Here is a 23,236-nt window from a genome sequence, read left to right as displayed (position 1 = left end):
CTACTTGGTGAATTTAAATATTCCTGCTATTGCCAGATCTATCATTCGTCAGGATCCCATGGGAGGGGAGAGGGGAAATTATTGCAGCAATAAATCTGCTACAGTGCTGTTCCTTATTTGTCTTGGTAGAATGATGCCATCTTAGCTGCTCTATCAACATGTAGGATGTGCTTTTTTTAAAGAAAGGCTTGGTTATTTTTGTTGCATTTAATGCCTTATGTATTTATTTCCCTCACCTTTCCACCCCCTTTTTAACAAATAAAATCTGTCCTACATGAAGTCACTGACATGTTTACTTAAATTGAGGTTCTTTTCAGAGCAGAATCTATTAAGGACCAGAAGATTCAACCAATGTATAAAAGTGCTCGTTCTTTGGTTTTCAGATGCCTATTCCATGTGACCTGTGAACTCCATTATTCACCTCTTACAGGGTACAGGACTGTAGGTATATCTCATTTATACCCTTTTTCTTGGCTCTGAATTTTTGCTGCTATTCACAGAAACAGGAGTGATGACTCAAGTTATTTTTTAATCTTTAATATCTCAAACACTACCCACACTTGTTATTTTGACCATATGAACAGTCTTTGGAGGATTAAAACAGCAACAATGAACTGAATTGTAGATACATTGTAGCATTCACATTCTCGGAAAAAATCCTTTTGCCCAGGATTTTTCTCCTGGGAAGGTGAAAGACCTCAGGGAAAAAGAAAACAATTCTTATCTAATTTGCTTCCCCTGTGTTTTTCTCATGTGGAATGTGTTTGGAGATTGTTTACCCACAGGTGATTGTTCCATTGCATTCTGGTGTGAGTTGTTTTCACTCTTTGGCCAATCAGTGCCAAACTGTGCCAGGACTCTGGAAAGAGTCACGAATTTTCATTATTATCTTTTCAGCATTCAGTAAATATCCTTTCTGTACTCTTTAGTATAGTATTCTTTAATATAATGTAGTACTATAAAGTAATAAATTAGCCTTCTGAGAACATGGAGTCAGATTCATCATTTCTCCCTGCCTCGGGGGTTCCTGCAAATACAATACATTGATGTGTGTGAGGTGCACACCACAGAAACTAGAGTGGAATCAGACTTTACACCCCCCTCGCCTGTCCCAAATCTTAAAAGGCAGGGAAAGCCCTGAGGAGCCTTGACAGGAACAGACTATTGCTCATGCTTTCCCTTACGCTGTTGTACTCTAACTCAGCCACAGGGGGAAGCTGGGTGCAAGGGCAGCAACAGCCTTTTTATTTTGCTCTCGTCCAGGTTTGTGTGCCCAGTCTTTGGGCCTGATGACTCATTAACAGCTCTGCTTTGCAACTGAAGTGAGGTGACTCTGCTGACCCCACTCTCCAACCTTTGCCTCTGATGAGCTGAGACTTGTTCCCAGTTTTATATTACTGTGACATGTAAGTATTTTGTCAGCCTCTTGTACTTTGCAGCATTGGCCGAGCATTCTCTCTGCTTGAGCCCACCTGGCCTTTGAGCCCAATTACTGTCATGGTGTGGTAGATAAAGACACAGCAGAGCCATTCCTGCTTCAGCCATTGCCTCTTTAAAGCCTCTGCTGCAGCACCTCTGCACTTGTTCAGTAACTGATCAGACCCTGGTTATTCATTCCATGAATACAGCATCTTCTGCTGCTCCAGACTTCCTCAGAAATTCTTGGATAAGCATATTCTACTTCAGGTAGACACTGGAATGAAACCCAGCTTTGTGCTGTGCCCTCCTGTGTGGAGCACAGAGCTGCTGTGCCTGCCTTCAGTGCAGGCTGGGATATGCTGCTTTCCCGTGGGCAGCACACCTCCCTCAGCAGCAGGATCTGAACTCTGTGCTCTGTGAAAGCTGCTCCATTCCCCTCCACCCTGCCAGGACTGCCCAGCAGCAGTGCCTCAGTGCTTTGTGTAGCTCCTCTCCTCTGCATGTGCATTTACTGCATGTGTCCAAATTCTTCACCCAGGGGCCTTGCTGTGGGACCCCCACACCCAGGCTACAGCCACCAAACTCACCTGCAGCTCACAGGTTTAGTTCTCACCCTAACAAAGGGGAAATTGAAGGACACAGTGACGTCTCTGCTTTCAAACATAATATATATTGCATTTCTGTTCTGCTCTCACAGGGAATTGATGTAGACAAACATGTAAGATAATACAGCTACTGCTCTGATACAGAAGCTGAACAACCCTTAAAGCCATAGTCTGGGAAAAAAAATAAGTGTGAAGCATTTGAAAAAAAAAAACAAAGCATTTTTCTCATAAATGGCTTGTAGCTATTTCTGGATTTACTTTATTTAGCTTACCAACCAAAGGTATACCACAAACTACATGAACAGAGCTGTATCTAAGGAGACTGCTAATATTAGTGGTGGCTTCTTATTGTGATGGACAACGATTCTCTGCAAGATAAATAACTCTTAGCTTAAATTAAAAAAGCAAAAAAAGAAAAAGATTCTATCTTCAAAGAAAATCTCAAAGTAAGACTGCTACCAGTTTTGGTTCACAGGAAGATACAGTTTTTAAGTAAAGAGCCATGGTACTTTTAAGCCATGATGACCCAGGATGAGTGGCCTATTCTGACTGAATGGGTCTCTTCAGTATTTCTCATGGAACAGGCAGGGAGAGCAAGGCTTGAGGACAAGGCTTGAGGACAGCTGCCTGATCCAGCACACCTCAGCACTGCCATCTGTGAGGGACAGAGCTCCTCAACCCAGCAGCTGTAATGATTCACCCACACTGCACCTTGGCCTTGTTCCTGGAACAGTTCCATTTGAAACTTTCATTTGAAATAAAGGGTCAGCATTGTTATTATAGACAATTTCAACCCAGGTGCCTGATGTGTACCAAAGTTCTACCCAGAAAAATCAGGTCTTGAAAGGAGAAGTGATAGTAATCTTTACTGGAGATTGCACTGGAATATACACTCAGAGATAAGCTGCTTTAGAAATCTTTCTGCCAATTCAGAACATAGAAACACATCCTTGTGGTGAAAAACTACCCCTCCTCTCTTAAAACCAATGTGTGAATGAACATTACAGGAATTAGCAACATGCTCAAAAAACAGTTCTGGTTACTTCTCACTATATGAAAGGGAAGGTGAAAAAAAAAAAAAAACAACAGTATCTTGTTTTGATTTTTTAATGACGAAGTGTAGCAAAACCAAAGCAACCGTGAACAAGATAATTGTACACACACATGTTAGTCAATAACTAAACTGTGCAAATTGACCTCAGTACTTGTTCCCTCGTTACTCTTCCTCCCCCTCTCACATGAAAGACTCATATACAGTGCAGCAGTGCAGCTCTGAGCCACTGCTCAAAGTCTGTAAAAATATTTTTGTAACCTTAAGCAGGAAATATAATAGGCCAAGGATTGAAATGAAGACTTTTCTGGCCTCTGTTTAACCTTCCTGTACCTCAGTGTTTGCTTTCATTGACCAGAATATCTTACCTGACTATAAGATTAGTATTTTTTTACTAGCAGGAATCCTTTGAGAGTTTGCATATTTTTTCCTTTTGACAACTGATTATTTCAAAGGCTGCTACTTGATTCAGAAATAAGATTTTTATGATCCAAGATGGCAACCTAAATACTTAATCATTTAATTTCACAGTGCAAATACAAAATTTGTAATTAAGTAGACAAAAAAAAATTCTTACAGGACACATCTGTTCAATCCTTACTATTTCAGGAGAACTCCTTGGTAAGCCCTGTTCAAAAAACCACATTAACTGCTTTGTGTTAACAGACTGATCCCATGAAATAGAACAAATTCTTATAGTTCATTGTGTTGAAGACCTTGAGAGATTCTGCTAGATAAGTCTTGCAAGTGCTTCTTTACCTATCAAGAAAACAAAACACACAAAACAAATTTCAGGAAGACAATAAATTATCAATATAGTAACATATTCATATTTTGCATGGAGTATTTCTAACAACAGAAAGAGCAGAGAGCAGGAAGATTTCAGGCCTTTTTAGGTCTATAAGAACAATAATGTGTCTGCTGTACTGAACATGGAGAACAGATGTGTCTTGAACTCCCCTTCTGGAAGTCATTCAGCTTGCAGGAAAATCTGCACTGGATGATCTACTTCCCCTCTGCTACTGAGTTAAACTTTCAACCTGTATGTAACACTGGATTTATACAGACCTTATATCCTAGCTCTTTTGTCTTTTCTTGCAGCATGGCATATTTCTCTTTGTTTCTGTTCAGATGATCCTTGTCTCCAGTTTCCTCTACATGCTTCAGTTTCTGGTGTGAAATCTCTAATTGTTTCTGGTAATGATGGTGCTTTTCAATTTTTGCTTCGAAATGTTTCAGCTCCTCCTAAGATAACAAACACACAGCTTCAGAGGAGTTTCTTTCCAAGCCTTCCTTTCTCTTGCCAAGACACTCCTAATGATACTTTACTAAGTCAGGCATAGAAAGCTTTTTCAGTTCCCTGCTTCTTAAAAATGTCTGGACAATCCATTATCATCACCACCAGACTGCTGATTTTTAAAGCAGTGCTGAAAACGACCCACTGCAGAGTCCTCAAAAGGAGACCGTGGGTGGCTGTGAGGTGCTAAAAGATGAGAGCAGTGAGCACCAAGCAAAAATTTAGGCAGAGGAACAGCAGAAAGAGGGGAGAGAGACAAATTTTTAGAAAAGTCAGTTTTTAAAATCTGATAAACAGGCAGAGTCAGATTAAAAAAATAATCTTTTCTTTATACAACTTGAATTGAATAAAAGTGGTATGAACTGCCCAGGAATGAATTTCTATATTATTTCATTGAAAAGCAGTCTTTATCACAATAGTTTTATCTCAGCTCAACACAGCTCCAACATGTGAAGTTAACAGTACAAGAGATGGGCATGAGAGAGAAATTGCTGGGTATACAGATTAGTGCTTCCCAAGGACATAATTAACACATTGGGTAAGGGGGGTAAATCTGGTGCCTTGGCAACAAAGAAGAAGGACCTGATCTTTCAAAGATTCAAAATATGCAACAGTTGTTTTGAGAGGATTCAGAATTTTCATTCTGCTGATTGTAACAGAACCAGCATATGATTAGTTACACACATGACTATAAATTTGAAGTATTAAAAAGGCAGCCTGACTTTTTTATGGTGTCTGGAAAGGTGATTTCTTTATGTGGCAAAATATCTTTTTGCAAGAGAGGTCACAGGAATTCTACTTACTCGAAAAGATTCAAGTTCTTTCTCAGTGAAATTAGCTGATTTGGCCATGTCCCACAAATCAATCACTCTTGGTTCTTCAAATTCTAAACAAACACACATAATGAAATGAAAATCTGGATGCAATGCTTTTACTGCCCAACTTCTATAAAAGATGAAGATTTGCTTTCTTACATACATATAGTTATTAAGCACTGCATTTCTAATAGATCTATTCAGATGAAAAGGGAGAAGTATCCAAGTACTGGATAAAACTAGATACTAGTACTAGGTAAAACAAGTAGGTTTTCAAAAGCAAAAAAACCCAAATCTGAGGAACTGGATAAAGGCATTGCTTGTCCTGCATGTTGTCTCATTTACTTGCCCTCCTGGGGCAATATCCCTTCTCATGGGGGCATAGAAGACAGAATTATCCTCTTAACACACTGACTGTATCCTTTCATTAGGCTTCCAGTGTTTGGTTCTAAACAGGACTGGCTGGCTCTATCTCTTCAGCCAACTGTGGTACATGATGCACTGTGACACTGAGACTTGCTCACTGATTTTAACTTTTTAAAAATGAAATGAATCCCAAAGAAGCACAAACCCTGCTGTATCATACCACTGGTTGTGTCATATCCCTGGTGACTGACTTTACGCAAACGTTCAAACCCCTGATTGATGCTCCTTAACTTCTCCTTGAGCTCTCTGTGTTTGTTGTGCAAGATTTCCTCTTTCACCAGGTTCTCCTCAGATGGATTGATAACATTCTTGTGGATATCTGCTGAAGAACAGTAAGTATTATTGATTGTGGGCCAAGGCTTGATAGCTCAAAAACTCCAGTAATCCTCCAAATCTGAGGTGAATAAAAAATGCTAAGTTCTTAGGATTTAAGCTGAGTGCAAATAAAGCTGGTGAGATAAAACATGTATTTTCTGCAGACTTTTGAACTGCATTTTGCAGCAGTGGATTTATGCTTGCTGTGTAATTTCCTGTAAGCTACAATGGCCATCATTGCTAATCTGATGACATTTTCCCTGCATGAAATGAAGGCAGAATCAGAAAACTGAAATGGCAACAGTTTCATTAGTTGGCAAGAATTTTGGCAGCTAATGAAGAACTAAACCCAGGAAGTATCTGAAAATACCAGCATCTGCAAGTGGTTCTGACAGAAATGTGAGGAGTTTCAAAGAAATTTGGAAGTGATGGAAACAATGGGCAGAGAAAAGAGATGTACTGATCTTGAAACGTCGGAGAAATAAATGTTCAGGCACCTTCTGTTCTGCTCACAGTCTCCAGCAGAATATTGTATTCACGAATCTTTTCTTTGTGATGCTTAAATTCTCGCCAAAGCTTATCCAGCTCCTCATCAGAGAACTTCCCAGAGGTCTTGGCCTGAAAGAAACATGAGCTCATTACGCTTTCCATGCCAAGTGCTCTAAGTGCCCTCAACTGCCAAAATGTCTTCCCACTTCTCACCACATGTAGAAAATTATTAAGTGCAGCTTTTCTTTAGACCTTTTGTTTTAATTCTCTTAATATTCGTATGTGGTCAGGATTTAGATGTTGATGGATAAGATGCCTTTAATCATGTCAAAAGAAGTTTGCTTTAGACTTATAAAGCTGGACTTGCTATGGATTACCCAGGGAAAAGTGTCTGGCATTTCTATTCCATGGGAAAGAATTTAATACAGAAATAAGGGCCATGGAGCTCCACAGACAACTGTAAAGGAACCATTTGCATGAGGGATGCAGCCTGATATTAAACACAGTCTTTACTGCATCTTACTCTACTGGCATGTGAAGATTTTATCACTGCTGTGCACTTGCCCTCTAACCATTAAAGAAGTACTGCTCACACACTTGGGGCACTACCCACAAATCTGGTGGGATACTTGCTGCAATGCCTAATCAAAAGTGAATGGTTTTGAAACCTATCCAGACCCAATTTTTTTTTGCTTAGGGAATATTTCTCCTATTGCACTTTATTGTTCCCCAAAGCACAGGACAACATGTTCCTTGCCAAAGCTGTACCTAGCTACAGTAACCCAGCAAATCTTTTTTTCTGCTTTACTATCACTGCACTAGACTCATGGGAGAATTCTTTAGATTTCATTTTAGACAGTCTACAAAATGGTTCTATTTTAAATGCATCTTTTTAAAAACATCCACAAACAACAGGAAGAAACTGGAAAAAAACCCCATAGATATACTATACACAGTGTGACAGCCACACTATAGGAAGCCATGAGTTCAGGGAAATGTGAGGAAATACTCTGTCTGACCTCAGGGAACCCAGGCTCCACCCTTCAGATTAATGTGGGTGTTTTATTTGCCAAAGACAACCTGCCACAGCTGGATGGTCTGGATGCAGGTGGGCTTCTCTCAGGGCACAAAGATGGAGCTAGAGAGCAAGGCAGCTTGGTCAGTACTTAACAAAAGAGTAGTAAAGCCATTAATTTCCAAGTCTGAGTGCTCTCAGAAGACACAGCTAAGAGTTCAGTGAAGAAATACTGATTTCCTACACTCCAGTTCCTAGAAATTTTACTCACCTTGCTCCATAACTTTTCCAGTCTTGGATCATCTAGTGTGTCACTTTCTGTGCCATCTTTAATATAGTTGGTATCAACTAGCTGAGAGTCCTTCTTTCCATTCATTCCATATTTAGTCATAATGACTGCAAAGAAATAGAAGATACAGAAACATGAGAACCAACTCTGGATGTATGGAAGGTGAGAGATGGGCTACATCTGTGACTTGCAGAGCTGGACTTTGCAGCTCATGGAGGAAAAACTAACAACTCAAGACACAGTGGTCCCAGGTTCAATGACGTCTTCTGAAATTATTGGGAGCAAAGGACTCTGTTAGGCTCCTGCAGCTCCCCACTGCAGGAGCCTAACACTCCCCACTTGTGTGCTCAGTGTCCAGAAAGACAATCTGTTATTTAATAGTTTAAACACAAGTGTCTAACCATGTGTGTGTGTGATGCAAAGTTTAAAACTCCTCCTTTCCAAGACAGCCCTTACCATTTAAGTTGCGTCTGAGCTTGGCTTCCTTTTCTCCATCTTCATCCAGCCCTTCAGCCTTCAGTTTTTTCCAGCTCAGCTCATCCTTTTCTTGTAGTTTTAGATCACTATGCAACTCTGCCAGTTTCACAGCAGAAAGATGGAGCTAACGAGAACACAGAAAGGTTTGTTTTTAGTTATGTGGAGTCCCCTTTTACTTCAGAGCTACCTCAGGTAGTACAGATACATAATAACCAGTACGGTACAGCAGTTCTTCTCAAGCAACACATGCTTTCTTGTGGATCATCTTCCAACCATACAGTTATAGTGAGTTGAAAAACTTTATTGGTTAGTACAATTTTTCAGTCTTCCAGGTCACTGAGGATGGCCTTGCAGGTCAAAGAGCCACTTCATCAGCAAATTTTACTATGATTAAAATGAAAAAATATTTCTCGGATAATTTCTGAACATAGTTTATGTGCATTAAAACATACAAAACCTAGAGGTATTCCTGTCTAACATAGTAGAAAAAAAAGAGGTTAAACACTAAGGCTGTAGATAGAAAAAAAAATTGGTTTAAATGAATGCTAGGTTAGCTTGAAATTTTGTGAGCTACAGAGAAAATAGGAACAGTTACCAATATGCGGTTGGCTAAGCAGCACTGCTGTGAGTTGATCCTGAACTCCCAGATTTTAGCCACCTTAGTTATTCAATTTAAAACAAATAAATGTAGCAAACCATCTTAATACTTCAGAACCACTTTTTTTTTTGTGTCTACGTGGTCAACCTGTCTACCTCTCAGATGGTGAGGTGAGGAGAAGCCCAGAGAAGAGAGGAGATAAAACCCCTCCAACTACTGCGTGCCCAGCTCCTGGGAGCTCAGATCCAGCTGGAAACCACCTGGGCTCGTCAGTCCTAGCACAAGTTTATCTATTTTATCATTAAACCCACTTACAGATTATAAAAATTCTCATAATTTCAGTGAGAAAGGAGTATGTTTAATAAACACAGACTCAGAACTCAGTATTGCTTTTAAACATCTGAACGATACTGAAAAGATTCAGCCGTGCCTTTGTATGTCAGTAGGTTATTTTAGAGTAACAAGGAAAAGTGTAATTACTTTAAGCTAATGCACTTCCTATTGACAAGAATTCAGGAAACTATCCACATTATTGTTTATGTTTCCATCATAGGCCATCCTATTAATTAATCTTGTGCCACTGCATACAATTATTTTGATTTTTAAACTATTTTTTTTCTCTGCATTTTGCACTTGGCTTACTGAAATTACTAAAATCTAGAGTAGTTAGAATCACAGGTAAATATAATACTTATAAAACACATTAAAACTTCTGATCCCTCTAATACTAAAGCAAAGGAGTGTCCCTGGTGTCTTCTTAACCATCTGCTTTTGGTGAACTGCTTTACAGAAACAAAGCACTTAGAAGGAACCACTTTATTTATGGTTCTGAGTATGTGCTGAGTAAAAGAAAAACCTTAATCATGTACTTCTTTACTTTTCTGGTGCAGGATGACCTGGACAGCCCAAATGTCACTGCTGCAGTGGCACCAAGAATCATTTTCCTCAGCAAGAATTGTGTCCTGAAGCTCCAAGACTGAGTGAAAGGTTTGCTAAAAATTGTGAAGGGAATGGCCAAACATCTTGGTAGTTATTTAGTTACTCTAATATCAGTCAGCATTCAGGTAGCATGGACATCATATGTAGTTGGGCTGAGGAAATACAGGAATAAATAGCCATGCATAATTAGATAAGAAGAAATTTAGCTCCTAAGTACTGCAAATATAATAAAATAAAATCTTTCATATCTGACCTTGTCATCAGAAACACACTACTGTATAAAAGATTACACAGTGCAGTTTATGTTAGAGCCCCTCTGCAGTCAGTGCAATCCCATAAACATGTACAGCTTCCTAGAAGTTATAGATAAGAATATCAGAACTTCTAAACATAAAGTCTGGAGACATCATCAATCAAACATGGTAAAGTCTTAATAAATACTAAGGAACTACATTAAGCCCACTATTTCTTAAGAGAAAACAGGATTCTATTCAAATTTCTCCCAATTAGAGCAATATTTTTCTGATTCTCATTATAATTTAGTAGGAAACTAAAGTAACTGTCCTTGTAAGCATTATAAATCCTTTGAAACCTTTTGGAAGTCCCTTGCCTGTCCCATTAATGTAACACAGAGTGAATACTTAAGTTAATTTAAAGTATTCAGTTCAAGAACTACTTCCTTTAAGGTTATACCCTGTTGGACCCTGAGTACACCAGGTAAAAAATGTTAGTGGTAAGACTCCTCATCACTTACTAACATCACTCACATGCTGGAATAATTAACTAGAAGCAGAGGTGAAAAGTTAAGTTTAATGATTAAACAACCGAGCAACAAGCTCCTTAAACTCATTCCTTATTCCTCATTCCTTATGCTGCCTGGACATTAACATCCAAGACAGGTACCTGGCAATTCTGGGAATGAGTGCTGGAAACTTGAACATTGCAACAATTACATCATTTGCTCTTGGGCTGGCTGCAACATCCTTACCTACACTCTTGTCTCCAAGAGGAAAGAGCTCTTTACTACAAATTTACTATTTATGAAAAGAGATTCTGGAGAAAGATCCTGCCCCTCACCCTCGGGGAAACAAGAAGAAAGTCTGGCTTGCCAGCTCCTGGTCCTACTAAGTAACATTTTAGGGCTTTTTTAAGGACTGCTCCTCCAGCTGTGTGTTGCAATGCTAAATTGCAGTATCTGACTTTATGTCAAAACAAAGAAGTTCCCTGTTTTCAGTAGTTTCTCTATCACTACCAAAATAAAGGAATGAAGAGTTTTGCAATGACACATAGAAGTATTTCAAAGCAAATGTACCACACAGGCATAGTTTTCCTCTTATTTCATATATTGCCCAGACATACTGAAAAATCACTTTATAAAACACATGCTGGGTGACAGTTGTACTCAAAAGTGAAATTCAGATGGTGGCAAATTTAGTTCAAGTAGGTTTTGCATCTCTAAAATCCAGCTCACACATATAGAATTTACTAAGCCTTAGTTCCTTACTGACAGAGTTAATCCATTTTATATTTTAACATCTTAATATAGATGATGTTAAGCACCTCAAATTTTAATTCCAGAAGAGCCAGGTATAAACATGAGAAAAGACTGTAATTGGAAAGGTGAGAGGTAACTGACATTACAGATTACTTCTAGTCTCAGTGTTGTTTCTTTTTCAGCTGTCAATTCAACAGCTGAAGTTTCATTAACACACTTTCTTATGCCCCACTCTATCCTTCTCCCATTGAGGAAAGGAGTAATTTTGATACCTTCCTTTAGCACACTGGGAGGCAGCACTATGGCAGGGTTGTAGTTTTTGGCTGAATCTGAGGATGCCCACCTCCAATTCAATAGCTCAGGCTATTTAGAATATAGAAGATCCAAAATTAATGTTAACTATATTTTGTTGCCAGAAAGAACTGAACCTTTGCCAGTCATCACCCTAATTCCAGTGAATATTCCACAATATTCAAGGGATATCGGCAGTGCATTCTTCTCCCACTCTAGCTGTTCTTTTTAGTTCTAAGTAAATACTTCCACTGTAATGAAATAATTTGACTGTGTTTTCACTTTAATTAAACATTTTTTGTAGTCCACTGTGAGAGAAACTCAAGTACTGTTTTGACTCACTGTCAAAATTAAGGCTCTCATGTGGGAATGGTGAAACCCATTTGCTGGTCCTCTTGCATTTGTCTACATCACTTGACATGAATGCAGGCGACACAACCACCAGGGTGGAGGTTTCCTCTTCTCCTGCAGTGAACTTCTGCCCTGAGCCGGGCAGGAACCGAGGCCACCCCTTTGGACAGCTGAGAGCATCACAGTCCTGAACAGCACGGCTCTTTCAACCAGCGAGCTCTGGAACCAAGCGCACATCATACCCGGCACCACGGGGGCTTCCCTCCCTCTCCCACTGCCTGGGCATGCGGTTTAGCTGCTGCATTAACCACGGGCAGGCGAACACCTCCCAGGGCTCGGACACACATCCCCTATCCCGGGACAAGGCCGCTGCCCGCCGCCGGCACAGCCGCCCGCCGCGGGGCAGAGCGCAGCGCTCGCTGCTTGACGGTCGGGGACAGCCGTGCCCGAGAACAGAACAAAAACACCGCAGCCCCGAGCCGGGGCCAGACAGCCTCGGCCTCTCCTCACACACAGGTGCCCGCTCCTCCCCATCTCCCTGACGGGGAATGAGTGGCTGAAGCGGCCGGGCCCGACCTCGGAGCCCCCTCCGAGCACCGCCATCGCCCCGCGCCGCCCCACTCACCCGCTGCGCCTTCTCCCAGATCTGGTTCAGCCTCACCACCCGGAACTCCGCGGACTCCCGCCGCTTGCCGTCGGCGGCCGCCAGCCCCTCGTTGGCCTCCCGCGAGTACTTGCTGGCCTGGCCGGCGGCAGCCAGGAGCAGCGCGGCGGCGAGGGCCGGCAGCGCCCGCACAGCCGCCATGTCGCGCCGCGCGGAGAACTACAACTCCCGAGATGCCGTGCGGGAGGAGCGTCCCGCCCCCGGCTGGGAACGGGCGGTCGGGGCTGGCAGAGCGGGGGCAAGGCCGGAAATCCAGAGTGTGCTTTGGGTCTGGGGAGCCTGAGGGCAGCTGGCTTTGAGCTGTTTCTCTTCGTGTCATTGTCCTCAGTGCTTGCTTCACAAAATATGCTGAGTATGGCACGTTTTATTAGTAGTTTCCCCCCCCCAACACTGCTTTCCGCAAATATTAAAATGAATATTATATGTGTTATGTCAGAAAGTTATGCTGTATTAATTTTCTTAAGTAGCATGTTAAATATAGTTTTAGGTTATAATGTTAAAATAGAAACTATGCTATGTAAAATACTTTTTTAAAGAAAGGACTCGCAGCGAGATAGCAGTCACAGGACACCTAAATCTTTCAGAGAAAAAGAATTTATTGCCCCATTATCAGAAGAAACGAACTTCTTCCTGCCTCGCTCATTTCTGAAGACGCTGTTAGGATTAAGAGGAAGAAGCTGACACTGACCAGACAGAATCCTGTGTTTGAATGGACTTTATGCATCATGTGTGAGGTGTATGAATATGCAACAGGCGACTGCTTTTAAGGGTTTATCCTTAAAAGCAGGTAGAAAAGGTACCAAATTTGTTCTTATTGTCTCATATTGTCCTAATCTCAATTGTTCAAATTTTTATTGCTCTAATTATATTACTATTATTAAAACCAATTTTTTACTATTAAACTTTTAAAAATTTAAAAAGAAGTGATTGGCGTTTTTCACAGGTTGTTCTCCGTGGTGAAGTGTGGGAATGGCTCTGAGCTCGGTGGTGTGTGCTCAGAGTGCAGCTCTTGGTCCTGATGGTGCCAACCTCCTTCCTCAGTGTGTCCTCCCAGGGAGGCAGCCAAAGGGTGCAGTGGTCAACAGGCAGTTTTGGGAGGGGATTAAGTCAAGCTGTATTAAGGAAAAAAACTCCGTGATGCTATGAAAATGCACAGTATTTAATCCAGCTTTGGTGTACTTATAAGAACCAATGGATTGCCTAAATTATAATGAGATTTGTGAAAACAGTGTGCTGTGGAGGATTTTTACTGGACTGTAATTTTTGCCTTGTAAGTAATATAAAAGTCTTGTGTTTTCTCTTTCACATTTTTCCTAAGTTAGAGATTTTCAGTATTACTAACTTAGAAGCTGTTGCTATAAGACTGAATTGCAGAAGTGGCCAAAAGCATTGCACTATACATTGCATTGAAGAGCAGTTGAAGCGGGCTTTGGAATGCAGGAAACTGATGATGCAGAAAGAAGTCCGTCAGCCTTCCCCAAATCTTGTGCAGCTCTGCACATAAATTTTAGGATTTTAAGCTTCTTTTTGTCTCATTATTACAGTGTATGTATGTATTCCTGAGTCATTTTGGAATATGTGGTTCTATCTTGTCTGTCATTTGAAATACTGATTAAGTTTTCAGGCTCTCTGCAAATAAATTCAACATCTGTGCTTTGTAAACTCCAACAGGTTCCCAGTCTTCTTCTAGCATTGAGTGTACCTGCACACAGCTTTATGCATTTGTTTGTCTGAGTTTCTGAGCTACACTAAAAAGTTTTAGAAATAGAGAGGGGCTGCAGCACCATCTGTTTGCTTATGCTGGCTTGTTGGATGTCATTCTCCAGTGCCCTTACCTCTGTGACCTCAAGTGACCAGTTTTGGTACAGTTCTGTGTGTCCTGGCCCAAGCAGAAGTTCAGGGCGGGGTGTGGCCCAGGGGCAGAGCTGGTGTCACCTGCAGAGATGTCCCACTCGTGTCCCCAGTGCTGGGCAGTGGCCCGAGGACAGAGGTGGTGTCAGTGGTGGGGACAGTGCTGCCTGCTCCTGCCTGCTCCTCTGGCAGCACTGTGGCACCGAGTGTGTATGTGGGGACAGCAGCACCCAGGAGCGCCAGGACTCAGCTCCAGCACTGCAGGGGGATGCAGTGTAGGAGGGGGCTAGGAGTGGGGTTGTCAGGCAGTCAAAGACTGTCCTGATCCTCTACTCTTTGGGGAAAGTGTGTCAAAGAGCTGATTGCAGATGCTCAGCAGGGCTGCCTGGCCCAGGGGGTTTGTTACTGTGCTGTGTGGAGAGGGCCTCAAGAAATGATTGAGATGCCAGTGCCACCCCACAGGTATGTCTGGGTCATGCTGGGATGCAGGAGCTGAGTCCAGGCTGGGGAGAGGGAAGTACTGTGGGAGCTGTCATGGGGCCACTCTGTGCAGTGGGTAGCAGTGAAACCAGGGAGTGGGGAGGGCAAGAGGCTCCCCATGGGTCCCTTCTATCATGTTGGGGCTCCAGCAGAGACTACAGAGACACCCAAAAGATTTGACAAGCCAAACAATTTATTCAAGCATTTATGCAAAAGCAAACATTAGTTAAACAAGTGTATGCCAACTGTAATAAATTTTCTTTTTGAAGAAGGGTGCAGCTCAAGCACTCTTACTGCAGGCTCGTGGTGGGGGCTGAGCCCACTGCTCTGGAGCAGCAGCAGGGAGGAGTCACTACTCCTGAAGCTCCAAGTCCTTCAGGTATTTCTGCACCCAGTCAGCACTGGGGTTTGCACACAAATGCCTCCCCTTCCTGGTGATCAGGCTGTTGGGAAAAGCAGTGTTAAGGCACCCAGCCAAGGCATCAGGGTAATTTTGCTAGGTGCTGCTGGTAGCACCCTGGTTGTCCCTGTCCATGCCCTTCCCTATCCAGGACAATCTTGGACAGCCTTGGGGCACTTCCCTGGCTGGTGCACCCTGGACCCCAGCAATGTTGGGTACTTACACCACACCTGGACTTCCGCAGAGGTTGCTGGTCATGTAGGCAGAGCTGATAATTCTGCGTGGAATGCGGTGTGAAATGTAGGAGAAGCAGCAGGTGGGGGCTTCAGCTACTGTGAGGGAAGAGAGGTGGGGCCAGTGAGACCCCACACTGCAGCAGAGGCTCTGCCTGTGCCTTCCAGGGGATTTGCCATCACCTGTGAGGTTTCCTCAGGGAATACCCCTGGAAACCTCCATCTCTGAGGCACTGGTGATGACCATCGGCTCCCAGCCTTCTCCATAGACAGGAGGGTTTAATCAGTGGGGATGGGGTTCTCTCCTGGGGAAGGAGAACCTACCATTCTTCAAAAGTGCAGCACTCCTTTTCACAGGTGTGGAGATGTTGAGATCAGCCTCAGCCAGGGAGCAGATGGCCACAAGGAGCAGAACAGCCAGGGCAGCTGCCAGGACCCTCATGGTGCTGGGGAGGCTGAGAGAGCCACGAGTGAGGCTGGAGCTGGGGTGTCTGAAGGGCTGTCCTTTGCACATAGCCTCTGCTCCTGCTGATCTCCTTTTATACCCCCAGCACTGGGTGGGCACGGGGTTTCAAGGAAGAAAATGAGTGTATCATACCAGGAAAATTATGTGAGGCAAATAAATTGCAGAAAGGGAAGTGCCAGCCACAGGGCTGTGATTTTCAGATTCGAGAGAGAGCAAGTCTCATGAGGAGCAGCTGAAGGAGCTGGGTTTGTGTCATAGTTGAGATGGTCACAATACAAAGCAGCACACTCAATTTTCAGAAGGCTTCAAACCTGTTTTTATTATAGCATGCATGCTTTTTATACATTCTTACAAAACTCCTAAGTTTACACTTTACTCATTGGTCACAAAAGACAAACAAGGTGCTTAATGGAATAGTTGCAGTTGCAGTTTTTTCTTATTTATCCTTCTTTCTTTCTTGGTTTCTATGTCAACGACCTTGGTAGAAAATTGTTTCAGGGGTAAACATGGATCCTCTTATCAAACTTCTCATTGGCTCACAGAAGTTGCTGTAAAACCTCTTCCAAAGGTTTCTTTGATGGTAGAAGAGGAGGCCCTCCTGAGGGGGACCTTACTGCTCTCTGCAACTTTTTGAAAGGAGGGCTGTAGTGAGGTGGAGGTTGCTCTCTTCTCCCAGGTAACAAGAACAAGACAAAATGGCTTCACATTGAACCAGGGCATGGTATGAAGGTGTTCTTTTCTGGAAGGGCTGTCAAGGACTGGAACAGGCTGCCCAGGGAAGTGGTGGAGTCACCATCCCTAAACACATTTAAAAGACATGTAGATGTAGTGCTTAGGGACATAGTTTGGTGGTGAACTTTGTAATGCTGGGTTAACAGTTGGACTTGATGATCTTAAAGGTCTTTTCCAACATACGTGATCCTTCAATTTGTTTCTGTGAACTTCATGGTGCTGCAGTGCCTGAGGGATCACAGGTGGGGCTGGAGCTGGGGTGGCTGCAGGGTTTTCCTCTTCACAATGCTCAGTCCCTGCTGCTACTTCCCTCCTATTCACCCAGATTTTCAAGGAGAGAAAATAAGTGCATCATGACAGGGAAATTATGCCAGGGTTTTCCAGTTTTGCTGAGCTGGAAGCATCAAGGAAACCACAGAAGGGGAAGTGCTTGTGACAGATCTGCAACTTTCAGATTCCATTTGAGTCTCTGGTGGGAATGGCCAGAGCCCAAACCCCCAAACACAAGCCCTGCTTCTGTTGCAGTGACCTGTTGGCTGAGAGCTGGGCTGGGATGTGAACTTTGCTGACCAGAGTTCTGAGGAGAACCAGGACAAGGCAAGACACTGGAAAAGAAGGAGGAAGTAGCAGGTTTCATAACTTGCTTTCTGTGTGTGCACTATCGAATTAGCAGGCTGCCGCGACGAGGGGAGAGAATGATGCATCTGACTCCATCTTATCAGAAGGCGGAGGTAGGGACGAGAGGAGAGGAGAGGAGAGGAGAGGAGAGGAGAGGAGAGGAGAGGAGAGGAGAGGAGAGGAGAGGAGAGGAGAGGAGAGGAGAGGAGAGGAGAGGAGAGGGAGAGGAGAGGGAGAGGAGAGGAGAGGAGAGGAGAGAGAGGAGAGGAGAGGAGAGGAGAGGAGAGAGAGAGAGGAGAGCAGAGAGGCAGAGCAGAGCAGAGGAGAGGAGAGGAGAGAGAGGGAGGAGCGCAGGAGAGAGAGAGGAGAGGAGAGGAGAGGAGAGGAGAGGAGAGGAGAGGAGAGAGGCAGAGGAGAGGAGGAGGAGAGGAGAGGAGAGGAGAGGAGAGGAGAGGAGGATGAGAGGAGGGAGAGGAGAGGAGAGGAGGCGTAGAGGAGAGGAGAGAGAGGAGCAGAGGAGAGGAGAGGAGAGGAGAGGAGAGTAGAGGAGAGAGAGAGTGAGAGGAGAGGAGAGGAGAGGAGAGGAGATGGAGATGGAGGATAGAGGAGAGGAGATTAGATGATATGAGGTATTATGATAGTAGATTATAGAGATCAGATATTAGATTATGAGATTAGATTATATTGAGATTATTTATTTATATTCATATATATTATATTATCTTATATTATATTATATTATATTATATTATATTATATCTATATTATATTAATTATATTATACTATATTATTCTATACTATATTACATTATATTGCATTTCATCTAAACTGAATCTGCCAAGCACTCAGCTCTGCACACACTGCACAGAATCTCGTGACTGTCACCTGACAGTCCCAACACACGCATACACTTGGCCCTGATAGCCCAAGGAAACAAAACACCATCACTTTGGGTAAACAATCTCCATATTGCATTCTACTTTTGCACAAACACAGGCACAGCAAATCATAAGAATTGTTTTTCCTTTCTCTGAGGTTCAGAGAATGTGAAATCCAGAAATATTCTTGGGAAGAATTGTGCCTTGCTTTTCTCGGTGCAGAGAAATGGGGTGACAGTGCACTGCTGGGGTCTTTAGGAATTGATTATATCCCACCTTTGTCAAGCAAGAATTTTGCTGTAGTGGTGTGTCTGAGGTGCCCCCCAGCTGGCAGGTGCAGCCCCTGAGGGGATGGCACAGAGGCAGCTGGTGTCAGTGCCACACTGCCCTGGGGAGCTTGGTTACCCCTCACCCCTGCTAGTGGGCTGCCCGGCTAGTGAGAGCCACTAGCCACAGCAACCACATCATGTACCCTCTCAAAATACCAGATTTCTGTAAAAATGAGCCTTTTTGGATCGATGAGGGTCTGGTGGGTGGTTTGCTGGCTACCAGAGCATCCCTGACCTGTGCCCTTCCAGACAGGGGGCATGAAGACCCCTAACCTCACCTTCTGTGCCAACTGTGTCAGCTCCTGCTGGCTATCAGGGAGCAGTTGCAGAATCCCTCTTCACTGGTTCCTGCCTGGCTCAGCTTACTGGCCTGGTACTGCAGGAGGGGAAAATGGTGTCAGCCATGGAGTGTCAGCTTTGGGGACTCACCAAGCCATTCTTGTGGACACTGAGCCTGTCCTGCTGGCACAGTGACCTGCTGGCACAATGTCAGCTCGCTGGCACAGCCTGAGCAGTGCCTGCAGACAGCAGCACTGTCACCCCCAGAACTGTGCTGGAGTTCCAGTGGGGTTAATACCGGGAACTACATGAGGGAGAGGCCAGAGCATCTTCCACAGTTCAGGGGCCTCTGCTAGCACAGTGGGGCACCAGCTGAAATCTGCTCTGGCAGGTGCTCAGGGGGATGTTCTGCACTCACCTTTGTTCTTGGGGACCTGATACTTCATTTTTGTGGGGCAGGGGTGCACAGGAGTATCTCACCTGCTGCTCTGGCAGCACCCACATGGACTTGGGGGTCTTGTCAATGGGGATGGGGCTGTCTTCTGGGAAGGGAGAGCATAGCTGGCTTCTGGGAGGACTCAGCAATGCACACAGATAGGATCACATAGATCGGCCTCAGATGGGGAAATTGTAAAAAAATAAAAGCATCATAATGGGGAAATATAAGTGCATCATAACAAGGACATTGTCAGGGTAACCAAATTTGCTGAGCTGGTGAAGGCAAGGAAACCACAGAAGGGGAAGCACCAGCCACCGTGTTGTGACTTTCAGATTCCATTTGGTTCCTGGCATGGACTGGCCAGGACCTAAACCTGCCAAGAGCCAGGCTGGTACATGCACCTCCACAACAAGAGCCCTGAAGAAAATCAGGGCAAGACTGGCAAAAGGGAAAAAAAGGAGGAAGTAGCAATTTTATCTATCACTATTCCCTGATTAAGAGTCGCTCTCCAGCTCTCTTTCAGGGCCTCTCTAGGCACTGGAAGCTGCTCTAAGGTCCCCCAAAAGCCTTTTCTGCTCCAGGCTGAAGAAACTGAACTCACTCAGCAGTGAGTTACAGCCTGGTCTTGTGAAGAGCCACAAAGGTACCTTAACACTGTGTGTGATCCTACTGGCTCTACTTGCCCCTGCAGGGTTTTTTATATTTTGGATTAAGTATTAATAGTTTGAAGGTTCTTTGGCCCTATACAGGTTCATTCTTGACAAACTCTCCTGGGTTAATGTTGGGAATTGATAGCACAGGAGCTGTACAAATCAAGATGACTTTGGAGATGCCTGGTTGTCTTTATTTGGCAACACAAAACATTCTCTGTGCCTGGCATCCATCTCTCAGTATGGTTTTTTAACAAGGAGGGAACCTATTTCTTCTTTTCATTTCTTTTAGTAATAAGAGAGAAAGACAACTTTATGGACCTTATACATTGATTTTTTAGAGAGATATGTAATTCACCTTAAATAGAATTAAATTAAAGAGAATTTATTCAGATGTGCTTTAAGTTTTCCAGGACAAGACAGAGATATGTATCTGGACTAACGGAGCTGAGCTTTTTCACTGAAGACACAATTCTGTTTGTCAAGGGATTAAGCCTGTTCTTTCACTGTGGACTGTTCTGTAAATCTCAGACCAAGGTCAGATTCAGCTTTTAGACATCAATTTTGACTACTTCAGCAGGGCTAAAAGGACTTAGATTCCTCTGATATTCCCTTAAGGCAGCTGCAATAGCTCACTGGGATGGAAAGTCACAGTTGTCTTAAAAGCACTTTACACACTCATCCCTCAGTGGCCCAGAGGCTGACAGCTGTACCTGAGACATTGCTGTAAACCTGCCTTCTCTGGGAAAACTCCATTTCCAGCTCAAAGAAAAGCAGGCTGCATCACAGCTCCTGTCTCCAGGATTCTCTGCATGGGTCACTCTCACCTCCTGTCCAAGCAAACCCAGAGAATATGTCCTTTTCCAGCATCAGAAGTTTAATGTCTGCTTTGTTCAAGTCTGAATTTAGGGAAACTACTCTGTTGTAGTGTGATCGAGACTTTTTTCTTTCCTGTGGATTTAAATTAAGTTAATCTATGTAACTGTTTTCTTTTTCTGCAATAGCCTCTTTATTTTCCTTGGATTTAATTCTGTGCATTCAAGCAGGAAGTTAAACAGTGTCAGACTGAAGAAAAATAATTGCATACCATGCTGAAGAGATGAACTGGGGAAGTGCTTGTTTTTACATTCCCTTCTTACCTATGTCTTTAATGTGAATTACGGGAACATCAAAGAGAACTAACCAGTTTGGAATTTATTTTTAAATATGTATTCTTATAAAGTGGATAATTTCCTCTATGCACTTAATTTTAGTAGACGAAAAAAGCAAGTGTTGGAATAATATTATTACAAAACATCCTTCTAGGCTAGTTAATTTTCAAAAGTTATAGCAGCTTACTATTTCTGTTTTCCTCCTGAAATTACTTCCTCAGCTAAATTGTTTAGGGCTGATACTGAAGATAAGCATATCAAAACCAGCTTATCAATTCTTCCCTTTCTGAAATGTTTTTTGCAGCTGATTAAAGTGAACCATGACTTGTTCAGAGAGGAAATGAAGAACTCACTGCCATTCTTGTGGCTTTGATTTGATTCTCCTGACTGCAGCTCTCCATGACTTTTGGTAGAATGGATGAATCCATCCTTCCTTTCTATCTAATTCTCAGCACATACTTGTAAAAGTTCTTTTTATATTTATTTTTTTCTCAAAACTGTGCAGGGAACAAGGATTTTTTACATGGAATCTTGACCTGTTTCAAATTTCAGGAAGGGAAATGAAATCTTGTGAAACAGAAACAAGACTTAGAAACACTCGGGAAAGGAGATATGATCACATGAAATGCAATTGAAAATAAAAATCATAAAATTGGGACATTTAGTCATTTAGTGACTACAAGAAAATGAATCAGGATTACATGAGGTGCAGTGCAAAGGACCAAAACATGATAAAACTAACCTCAGAGATGCTGCAAAAGCAGGGGAAAAAAATCAAGGAGGAAGACAGAGCTTTGAGGGGAAGATATGAGAGACATGGCATGGATACTAAAAAAATAAAAACTTAAAAGTCTTGGCCAAAGTGAAAGCCATCAAAAGGCATGGCATGCCATCAGCTGCAGGGACATGGACCAAAGCTTGTCCAATTGATCCCCATTGAAATCACAAGATTTTGTTTCCCTTTCTGAAATTTAATTTTATTTCAATGAGATGGAGTTTAGGTACTGAATATGTTCAAGATTTGAAATGAGAGGTGGTTTCTCAAGAATGGAGAATCCCAGAAACCGTCTTTGGTTTATAATTCTGGTACTAATGTTTTCTCATACATGAGCTATACTTCTGTGAGACTTCTTGCATTTTTAATATTATGTATAGGTAACTTTTAATTGGAATTCGGGCTGTAGCTTATTACTATAAAATAAGCAATGAATGTAAAATGAACAAATGAATTCTGAACAGGTAACTCACCTGCTTGAGTAATGCTGCTCCTCTGTGAGATGAAGCCCATCATTGAAACTCATGGTTGCATCTAATTCAATAAAAAAATGCAAGAGCTGTTCAGTGGAACAGAACATGAAGTAACAAAAAGTATTCTGAAGAATGCCAAGTGCCATCTCCTTGAAAACCGTATCTTAAGTGCTGTGTTTTTCTCTCATAATCCTATTATAGATAATGGATTGTGATTCCATTCCTCCTGAATCATCCTTTCTGGAATTCTACAGCGCAGTATAGAAACACACCTGACAGATGTGCTCCTTTACATCAGTTTTCTGCCAGAGTAACTGTGTCCTTTTTGTCTGGAATTTAGTTAAGGGTTCCTCCCAAGAATGGCTGCAGTTTCACTTGATCCCCATTTTTCCTCAAAAATATAGGACAGCAATGCCAGTGGCTACTGCAGTGCTGATTTTCATGGTGAGCTGTGACAGTAGGAGATCTTCAGCAAGTACCTCTGTGTCCTGCTGCCTTGAATAACTTTTGCCTCTTGCTTCTCTGCCTTGCTTACTTTCTTCTTCCTCTTCCCATCTCCCTTAGGTCATGCTTTTCCTTGTTCACTTACCTTCATGAGCTTTAGCATTGACATCACAGCTCTCTAAGTGTACATTCATAACAGGTACATTATTTTTCTCTGGTTCCTTTTCCATTGTGTATGTAGCTTTCAAACTTTGCCAAACACCTGTACCTTTCAAAACTACTGGCTCTCTTTTCCTAGATGTGCAAGGAAGAGTTGTATGTTGCAGTTTGCATTATTCAGATGTAGCTCAGTATCTTTTTTTATATCTGTTGAGACATACAGAAGCATCTCTATTTTCTGGCATGTTTGTTATCAGAATCTGTGAAGAGAAGCAGCAATATTTTTCAAGTTACTGTTGTATGGGGAATTTAATGTTTGGTGAGCATCCTTCAGCAGTGGCT

At 42.7% G+C, this 23,236-nt stretch overlaps 2 protein-coding genes and 1 long non-coding RNA gene across 7 annotated transcripts; all 3 read right to left on the bottom strand.

Annotated features, from left to right (window-relative positions):
• Window positions 1-3,115: 3,115 nt before the first annotated feature.
• Window positions 3,116-12,692, bottom strand: LRPAP1 (LDL receptor related protein associated protein 1). Of its 4 annotated transcripts, none has more exons than XM_050973935.1 (8): window positions 12,498-12,692; window positions 8,178-8,322; window positions 7,704-7,828; window positions 6,426-6,546; window positions 5,759-5,935; window positions 5,176-5,258; window positions 4,144-4,320; window positions 3,116-3,834 (listed from the first exon to the last, which is right to left on the bottom strand). In XM_050973935.1, the coding sequence occupies exons 1-8, from the start codon at window positions 12,675-12,677 to the stop codon at window positions 3,769-3,771; spliced, it is 1,074 nt and encodes a 357-aa protein (XP_050829892.1). In that variant the 5' UTR covers window positions 12,678-12,692; the 3' UTR covers window positions 3,116-3,768. The 4 variants fall into 4 exon arrangements, with proteins under 4 accessions (XP_050829892.1, XP_050829894.1, XP_050829893.1 ...); XM_050973937.1 differs by having other exon boundaries at window positions 5,774-5,935; XM_050973936.1 differs by having other exon boundaries at window positions 5,759-5,932.
• Window positions 12,693-15,040: 2,348 nt separating this feature from the next.
• Window positions 15,041-16,038, bottom strand: LOC103823970 (C-C motif chemokine 3-like). Of its 2 annotated transcripts, none has more exons than XM_018907026.3 (3): window positions 15,825-16,038; window positions 15,491-15,596; window positions 15,041-15,310 (listed from the first exon to the last, which is right to left on the bottom strand). In XM_018907026.3, exons 1-3 carry the CDS (start codon window positions 16,012-16,014, stop codon window positions 15,220-15,222), a joined length of 387 nt encoding a protein of 128 aa, XP_018762571.2. In that variant the 5' UTR covers window positions 16,015-16,038; the 3' UTR covers window positions 15,041-15,219. The 2 variants fall into 2 exon arrangements, with proteins under 2 accessions (XP_018762571.2, XP_009097418.3); XM_009099170.4 differs by having other exon boundaries at window positions 15,491-15,599; window positions 15,825-16,036.
• Window positions 16,039-16,888: 850 nt separating this feature from the next.
• Window positions 16,889-22,827, bottom strand: LOC108963556 (uncharacterized). Its single transcript, XR_001992270.3, has 3 exons — window positions 22,564-22,827; window positions 22,292-22,352; window positions 16,889-17,303 (listed from the first exon to the last, which is right to left on the bottom strand). It is a non-coding gene; the product is annotated as an uncharacterized LOC108963556 (long non-coding RNA).
• Between the last annotated feature and the right edge of the window lie 409 nt (window positions 22,828-23,236).

This window comes from Serinus canaria, chromosome 4 (genome assembly GCF_022539315.1).
Source record: "Serinus canaria isolate serCan28SL12 chromosome 4, serCan2020, whole genome shotgun sequence".
Taxonomy (NCBI): Eukaryota; Metazoa; Chordata; class Aves; order Passeriformes; family Fringillidae; genus Serinus; species Serinus canaria.
Note: the sequence above shows the minus strand (reverse complement) of the source record. Positions and strands in the feature narration are given on the sequence as shown.